An 8933-nucleotide genomic window follows, 5' to 3' on the forward strand; every position below is an offset into this window, starting at 1 on the left:
TTACTACTTGTTATTGGGAAATCCCTATATACATCGACCTCCCTCCTCAACGGACAGGCAAACCTGCAAAAATGCTCAACCCTTTCTCGCATTCAAGAAAGCACCCTCAACATAACCTCTCAAAATACTCAGCTTTATTTCCCCCCGATAATACCTCAGCAAATAAGCCACACCAAGAACAAGAGTATCTCATATCATCAGGGTCGAAAGCAAGAGTATCCCATATCAGGCTTTCTCCCTGTCCTTGTCTTCATCCTTGTCCACACCTGCAGGACAAAGAGAAAGAGAGCAATCAGTCGGAACCTGAAATCAAACCTCCAATCTGGAACTGACTGCCTGAGACCTTTGCCTGGTTGCTTACTTAGCATTGCTCTCGAGAACTCATCCTCAACTACTGTCAAGGTCATGAATTCCACTGGCACATACCTCATGACAGTTGATTAGATATTGGCTCTTTACACTGAAGCTGCCAAGCGTGGATGAATCACTATGAATGAATGTTCTGAATGACCATTTAAATGCAAAGGTTGCACACCACTTCTGCCATGCAAAAGATTGAAGCAGAAGGTTCAACGGTGAGCTGAAACAGATCACTACAGCACGACACCTTTCCATACCACATTCATTATTCCGTCAACAGCAAAAGTATCCCATATCATCAAGGTCGAACGTACTCTAGATTTGATGGACTTGTTTTGACCCTCAAATTCTTGAGTCGGCCTTATACTCTGAAGGGAACCAGAAAACCCTCCAGCACAGTTCAAGAATAAGCCTGTGGAAAGTTACTTCTTCAAAAGCAAAAGTATTTCATATCATCTCTTCTCCATTTGCTTCTCTTTATCCTGGCAGCTGAATGAGAGACAAGGAGAAGGAGAACAATCAACCGGAAGCCAAAGTCGAACCTCCGATCCTGGGTTGCTTGCTTGGAAGTTTGACTGCTTACCTTGTCTGTCACCTCTTTCGGCAAATCTCTTAGCTTGGCGACTTGGGGGACTCTTACTATAGGGTTTGTATCGCACTTGACCAAGCCCGAAACTACAAGTAAGCTTCAAGTGAAATTGATACATTACCTTGTGCATCTTCATCGGTTAAAGATACCACCCATGGATGGAGGAAAAGTACTTCCAGAGAAGATGTCACATCTACATATGAGACAGATAAGGCACGTGAAAATGATACCACACTTCAGTACTTAGAAGTTTCGTGATTACTCAATGGCTTAGATCTTGCAGGTCCTCAACCGAGGAGCTTTCCTCACTCGGGAACTTAGGGGAGCACTGTTTGTACCATACTTGACCAATCCCGAAACTACTGAGCACCGGTCAACGTTATACCGTCAAGGACCCAGAAGTGCTTCCCTTCAACCAGGAGGCCAATCACAATGCGACACGTGTCGACATCAGAAGCCAATCACAGCTCGACACGTGTCAACATCAGAAGCCAATCATAACACGACACGTGTCAATGTTAGAACAAAACTAGAAACTCTCCTCTATAAATAAGGATCATTCTCCCACAATAATCTCTAATGTCATTTTGTACTAAACTATTCACTAGAACTCACAAAATGAGAGCTTGAACCTATGTATTTGTGTAAACCCTTCACAATTAATGAGAACTCCTCTACTCCGTGGACGTAGCCGATCTGGGTGAACCACATACATCTTGTGTTTGGTTCCCTGTCCCTATTCATTTACGTACTTATCTTCACTAGTGATCGAAGCAACCAAGCGAAGGTCACAAACCTGACACCTTTCTGTTGTACCAAAGTCCTCGCTGATTTTGTGCATCAACAAAATCAAAACCCAATTTAAATCAAAACCAAATGAAAACAAGAATCCCAAGCTACTGCCCTTGATTCAGAACACACTGTTGTCGTCCCAATCCAGCCAACTTCTCCATCGCCGTCGTAGGGTCCAGCGTTCTTGGCCTCCCATATTCCTTCAAGCGCATTAGTGGCTCACCCACCATTGGGTTCACAAGATCTCGTCAATTGTGTGAAGTCGACAAGTCCGAGGTTGAGTTCGAAGCGAATCAGACGAGTCCAAGGTCGAGTTCGAAGTGCAGCGAAGCAGAGTAGACGACTAGAGCTGGACGAACAACAGTAAGAGCAGGATCTTCTTTAGTTCAAAATTTTGGGTTCGGGGTGAGGAGAGAGGGAAAGAGTGGTGGTGGGCTGGTGGTGTGATCTCACTGGAGTTGGCGAGTTGTGGTGTGATGGTGGTTGTCGGTGCTCAAGATAATAGAGAGCAGAGAGAGGATGAGATGTAACATACAAAGATGGAGTAGATGAGGTCTTAGCAATCCCATGGGTATTGGGGGTTTTCGCTAAGAACTCCTAGCGAAGGAGTTTGTCTGTGCGAGTCCCCTTTAGTCTCATTAAACATAATCCCACTGTGGAACAAACACGGGACTAGACTAATAGTTAGTCCAGTCTAGTCTAGTGATACTTAGTGAGGGCAAACAAACGCCCCCTTAGGGTTTGGGTTTTAGGGGTTAGGGTATTGTGGTTTTGGGGTTTGTATTTTGGGTTTTGGGGTTTAGGGTTTTAGGGGTTTTGAGGCTGTGGATTGAACTAATTCTGTAAAAATAATCGAGGACGGGTTGAATTGATTCTGGAAAAATGGTTGAGAACTGATTCTGCAAAGATGGTCAAGGACTGAGTCTGCAAAAATGATCGAAGACGGGTTGAACTGATTCTGCAAAAATGGTCGAGGACGGTTGAACTGGTTCTAGTAATAAATGATAGTAATTGATTCTACATATTGTTTCAAAACTGATTTTGCAGAAATAGTTGAGGATGGGTTGAGCTCATGACACATCTTAATTTTGTTGGTGTTGTGAGAGTTGAGTTCTATTAACAATCCTAGAGCCTTAGAGGTATGACTGGTATTCAAAACATTGTTTCTATTTTTTTGGCCTTGACTTTGGTTGTTTTTATATTTTTGTCTCTTCTTGACATGTTTAAAAACTAGTGAAATTTCTTAAAATGTGGTAAAAGTTTTTGTCTCTATATATAAAGCTCCCTAAAAATAAATAAAAAAAATAAAGAGGCAAAGCTCAGCATAACAATAAGATTCAACAACGTCTTTTTATTTATTTATTTTTCAACAAAATTGAAAAACTTAAAAGAAAAAGTGAAATCTGGAAAGAACACTGATTCTTGCTTGTGCTCTATTTATTCGTGCATTTATTTTTCTTGAACTCGAACTCTCCCTCTTCAGGCTCCCAACTTATTTTGCTGTTCCAGCAATACAAAGCCATTGACCGACAGATGGTGTTGCAGTTGACGTTAGGGTTGATTGCAAAGAAGTGAGCACTCAGCTTGAACTTGTCCATGATTCCATTGCAAGTATCCCCAGCTTCTACCCCATAAAAGTTTTGGCATCTTGCAGTTGCTTTCACACCCCCAAACCCAACTACACCATCAAATATTCATAAAACAGGAATCAAACACAAAATACAACATATAAATATCCCTTATAAGCCCACAAAGAAAACTGTCGTTAGCACTCTTAAAAAGTCAATCTGCATTTTCCCCTTGTTTTGTATTTTACACAGGGGAGGGGAGTGTGCAATGCATGATACTTGCTAGAGTCCCAATAGCAGCTCCTTAAAAAAAACAATGATAAGTGATTATCATCTATAATTCGATAATTAAAATTCTAATACCATAAAACTTACTCTGCCTATTTGGCTGCCCTCAGCAAAGGAGATGATGAAAAAAAACAAGTGTGTTTAGTGTGTTGGGTGATGATTTGATGAGAGTGTAAAGCTATATTTATAGGTAGAGATGGTATGCCTATTTAGAAGCCGGCTTGGCTAACGTCCATTTTCTAGTGTGTTTGCTTAGGTTTCCCAAAGTAATTATATTTTTGTTTAGGCAATTTTGTGTTGTGTGTTTTGGGAATATCACGCATTGGGCAGGCTTAGCTGTCTCTGTATTATTTGCTATGTCCTGCTCGCCCATTTGTCTCTCTTTCTTGTTGTTTCCTAACATGAAATACTGCAAAAGATTTCACTCCATGACATACATCAAGTCAATTATGTCACTCCACTTTGATTAGCTAGTTTGTAACTAAATTAGATTTAAGCTTATTTATGTGATGATTTTAAAAAATACAAGAATTTCACATTGAATAATTGATAAGTTTAAATATGACTTATATTGAATGGTTCAACTTCTAATTACGTCGATGACTTTTATGATAAAATCCTTGTACATGCCATGTTGTGCATGCGGTAAGATATATGATTATGTCACTCCACTTTGATTAGCTAGTTTGTAACTAAATTAGATTTAAGCTTATTTATGTGATGATTTAAAAAAATACAAGAATTTCACATTGAATAATTGATAAGTTTAAATATGACTTATATTGAATGGTTCAACTTCTAATTACGTCGATGACTTTTATGATAAAATCCTTGTACATGCCATGTTGTGCATGCGGTAAGATATATGATGGGAAAGGTATAGGTTAGTTTGTGAGTTGTTGTTGACCCATCTTGCTGAAATCTTGACATAGTAGTATCAATGAGGGTAATTGCGTGACTGTATCCAAATTAGATATTTACCTTGCATTGCCCAGATTACCGGGTTTAATACCTTCTCTCTTTTCCTTATTTACATGACCGATGTGTAAGATATTTTCTTCTTCTTCGCCATTTCCTTATGCTAGCTGCTAAGGTTTTTTTTTTCCCTTAGATATTCATACATGGATTTTTCTTTATTTCTTAGGGAAACCTCAATAGTAGGAAATTTTTTTATTGAATGAGAAAAAGAAGTTACACCTAGTCATGATGCATAAACCTTACTCTTGATAATATAAGAAATAATAATAAAATGAAAAATACAAGAAAAGAGGGTGAGACATAAACCTTACCCCTCTTAAGAAAACAAACAAAATACAAGAAAAGAGAGGGAATGTAAAGCCTAAAACCTCTAAAGGAAAACCTAGAAAGTCTAAACCTACAAAACAAGTTGCAAAGGCGCACCAAAAGAAATGGGTCAGGAAAAAAAGAAAAAACACACATCATGAAGAAGGACAAACTTGTAAACTAGGATGCACATTAATCTGGAAATCGAAAACCAGGCAAGCGGCCAAAAAAATTCGAATGTAATGGAGCACACAATCACCGGTATGGGAGTCACACCAACCTATTAACGGAAGAATTAACTAAGCTTTCAATTTGGGTTTGAATCCCAACGGAGCTCACTAAAAAACTTAATTCCTATATCTTTTACAACGGGGCATTCTTCTGAATACCCTATAGCCACATGGACTATTAATTCGATATGGACTTTACATTTTAATTTGATATTTTTGTGACTTGCTCGGTATTTGAATAAATTTATATGAGCCGTAGTGTTGGAACACCTTCTATTGTTTTTGGGATAGTTTCGGTTTGGTAATGTAATTATAAACAGTTATCATATAGTCACATGATATGATCAAGTTAGTTATGTCACTCGACTTTGATTAGCTAGTTTGTAACTACTAGAAACAAAGAACATTACTAGAAAAGTTGAATTAATTTGCTGTGTTATATAAAACGGAATAAGTTGCTGCAGCCATAGATAGCCCATGCAGCTAGGCGACATTGCATTAAACACTGAAGACTGATGATAACGTCCATCAATTTATAGGATAAAGATAACTCATCAAGAAAACAACAATTACTAGAGGAGAAACGATGCCTAAGACGACATCAAAGCTCATCCTCTTTATTCATACAATGATCCTTATATTTTCTGAACTGAGCATGAACTTGTCGCAGCTTATCAGTTCACAGTCCCTTCAGTACAAAGCCACTGACCCACAAAAAAGTTGTCGCAGTTGAGATTAGGGTTGATTGAAAGAAAGAAGTCAGCACCCAATTGGAACTTTTGAATAACAGATTCACATGTATCACCCTCTTCGGCACCATAAACCGAGTCGCAAGCCACAGCCTCTTCTGCAAATTCAAGTGGAACATTGCATTGCATTAATATAGAAACTTGAAACTTATTTTAATATTTATTTGAAACTAAAAAGAATTAATTTAAATTTTAAACGCAATAAGTGATTAATGTATGTAGATGATGAAATTGAAATTAATGGAATAAATATTCTTACCGCCGAGCTTTCTACTCTCAGCAATGGAAATCATGAGAACTAGAGAGAGCACTAGAATCAAGTTAAGAAGTGTTGCCATTTTGTTGCCAGACTTAGCCATCTCCACTGTCTTAATTTTTCCTTTTTGAACAATGGAATTCTAATTGATTAGCTTTAGTAAGAAGCTAATCGTGTTTAGAGTGGGTGATGGTTTGAGGCAGTGCAGAGCCATATTTATAGCTAGGTAGAGGAGCAAGATTACCAGACGGCTTATCCAGAGTAATTACGTATATTTGTTTAATAAATCTATCTGAACCGTGTTGTGCATAATACGAATATTGGGCATTGGGCAGGCTTTGCCGCTCGTGTATTATAAGGATTTGGATCTCTTCCGTATTATAATTTATATGTCATGTCCTGCTGCGCTCAACATTTTTTTACTTTTTTTCTTCATTCTTTTTTGTTTTTGTCTGAATAGCTTAGTCGTCCTTCAACCTATAGCAGAAAGTAAGGAATCAAAATCCATTAATATTTCAGTTTATATGTAGACACACACACACACACACATATATGTATTTGAGACACTGGAATCAACTAAATGCATGTATTAATTAGTTAGTATATAAGAATTGACTGAATAATTACCGTCTTATGATCAAAATTTAATTGAAGAAACAATAAAATAGACTGAAGTTAAACTATTAATGGGAAGAAACAAGAGGAGACATAGTCATCCAAAGAGAGGAGGACTAAAAGAAATCAAGAGGAGAAATTTGTAAAGCCGTTCTTAATCTACCCTGTAATAGGGAATTGTGTATTCATTTATATATTTGAAATACTGAAAACTGCCATCACTTATTCATCAATATTCTCCATTTCATCACCACAATTTCAAGATTTTTCTACAATTTACATAAATGTTTTCATCCACAAGTTGTTCATTTCATCTGATCATCTTTTTTCACAACTCTGTAACAAGTCAACGGCAACTCCCAATTCAAATCTCCAACTAATTGTCGCCAGAAGACCTCAACCCTAGCCCCACACAGTTCGAGTGGGCGACCTTTTGGATAGACTTGTACGGCTGGTTTCGTCTCTTGATATGATTTTTAACATCTATGCAAATAGGGTCAAAATCACATGAAATACTTGCAAGAATACAAGGATGTTGTAGTATAGATGCTCATGCAAAGTCGTTCTCCTCAAGAACTATTTGGATAATTTATGTAGAAACAATTCCTAATTAGTTACAAATTGGGAAAAGAGATTCTGAAATTGGATAATATTAAAAACGAATTTAAATTAAAAACTAATATTACAAAAGAAAAGAGTTTTAAATACCAATTTATAAGAGTACTAGGGTTCCACTATCACCTAACAATCCTATGTATTTTAACCAATTACTTATGATCTACACATGCCACTTTGAAGGTTAGGTCTTCCTAATTTATATTCTACTTGGAACCTCCAACATAGAATGTATATCTAACATGCAACCCGTCCGGACGTTCGGATCAAATCTGAACATGAGAGACTCATTATGTTTTATGAAAACCCTTTGAAAAACCATGCAACCCTTAAGACGTGGTGTTCATCCTAAGTGAAATTATAATTATTAAACACAAGAAGCCAGTGTCAATTTCAGGGAACATTTTGACCAAAATTGCATCAAAATACTTTTCTAAAGATCCTAATGGTGATCAGGCATTAAGACAATTAGATAGTTCTAATCACAGTGATCAATAATTCAAAGTATGCATGCAATCAATCATAAGCAATTAAATAAAAATCACATATTCATGCTAAGGCTCAAGGCTTCACCCTAACAAAAAGAATTAGTTACGCATATTCATAATTGAAATCATAGAAAAAATTATTAAGAATAAAAGGAATGAAAACACCTTAAAGTAGAAAATCTCCAAGAACCCTAGCAAAGTTTTTTGTCTCTGAAGTTGAATAATAATAAGTGTGGAGAAAAACTGTAGACGGCAAAGCAATATATCTGCTAAGCCATCGCACAAACCCTAAGACATAGGTCTCTTATTCCAACTAGGAAAATAAATAATAATAAAATATCTTAGAAAATAAAGTCCTAATTAAACAAGGAGAATCTTTGAAGCACTTGTCCAGCCACATTTTTGGCCTCAGATATCCTCCAAATCCAGCCCATGATAGCTTGTTTTGAAGATCAAGATGTTCTGAACACATCTCCAGAAGGTCACAACCCATCTGAGGTCATCTTGGGCTCCAAAAAAGCAATTCAAGCCTAAAACGTCACTATTTCAGTACTGTACATCGCTCATTTATTTTATTTACTTAAAACAAAGATTAAAATTAAACTTAGACTAAAAGTAAATGCTTCAATCTCACTCCCCACAAAACCATGTTGATGTGAATGTGCAATTTGTCAAAGTATAACCCATGAATTAGTGTCTAAGAAACGATAAATAGAAAAGACTCTACTGTGGGATTAATCTTCACCATGTCCATTTGTTCTAACGTTTAAAATAATCTATGGATATTAACTTAAAAAGAATGAATTTTTTTTTATTGACTCAAAAATTAAAATTAAAAATTCTAATTCCCACCCCCAAACTTAAATCACACATTGTCCTCAAGGTGTGGAAAATAGAATAAAAATGAAAGAAAAAAAAACTAACACAACAAAATAAAAATAAATATCCTCCTTAAATAACTAGAAAGAGAAAGACGAAAAATAAAATGAGAAAATAAAACAAAAGACAAGCAAACAATAAAATGATCCACTACAAAAGAAATAAAATAAAAGAAAAGGAAGTGGATACACCTGGAGTCGAACTTGTGACCTGGAAGTGG

General features: G+C 36.7%; 1 protein-coding gene across 1 annotated transcript; it reads right to left on the reverse strand.

Moving 5' to 3' along the window:
- Nucleotides 1-5630: 5630 nt before the first annotated feature.
- Nucleotides 5631-6281, reverse strand: LOC126582599 (uncharacterized). The gene is made up of 2 exons (XM_050246763.1): nt 6120-6281; nt 5631-5958 (listed from the first exon to the last, which is right to left on the reverse strand). The coding sequence occupies exons 1-2, from the start codon at nt 6217-6219 to the stop codon at nt 5786-5788; spliced, it is 273 nt and encodes a 90-aa protein (XP_050102720.1). The 5' UTR covers nt 6220-6281; the 3' UTR covers nt 5631-5785.
- Between the last annotated feature and the right edge of the window lie 2652 nt (nt 6282-8933).

Source organism: Malus sylvestris, chromosome 9 (assembly GCF_916048215.2).
Source record: "Malus sylvestris chromosome 9, drMalSylv7.2, whole genome shotgun sequence".
NCBI classification, from domain to species: Eukaryota; Viridiplantae; Streptophyta; class Magnoliopsida; order Rosales; family Rosaceae; genus Malus; species Malus sylvestris.

What these genes read in the sequence shown, in the direction of transcription:
- LOC126582599 (XM_050246763.1), bottom strand. Translation starts at nt 6,219, where the DNA reads ATGGCTAAGTCTGGCAACAAAATGGCAACACTTCTTAACTTGATTCTA. An exon ending in TGAGAGTAGAAAGCTCGGCG is followed by an intron (nt 5,959 to 6,119) that starts GTAAGAATATTT and finishes TTGAATTTGCAG; the next exon opens with AAGAGGCTGTGGCTTGCGAC.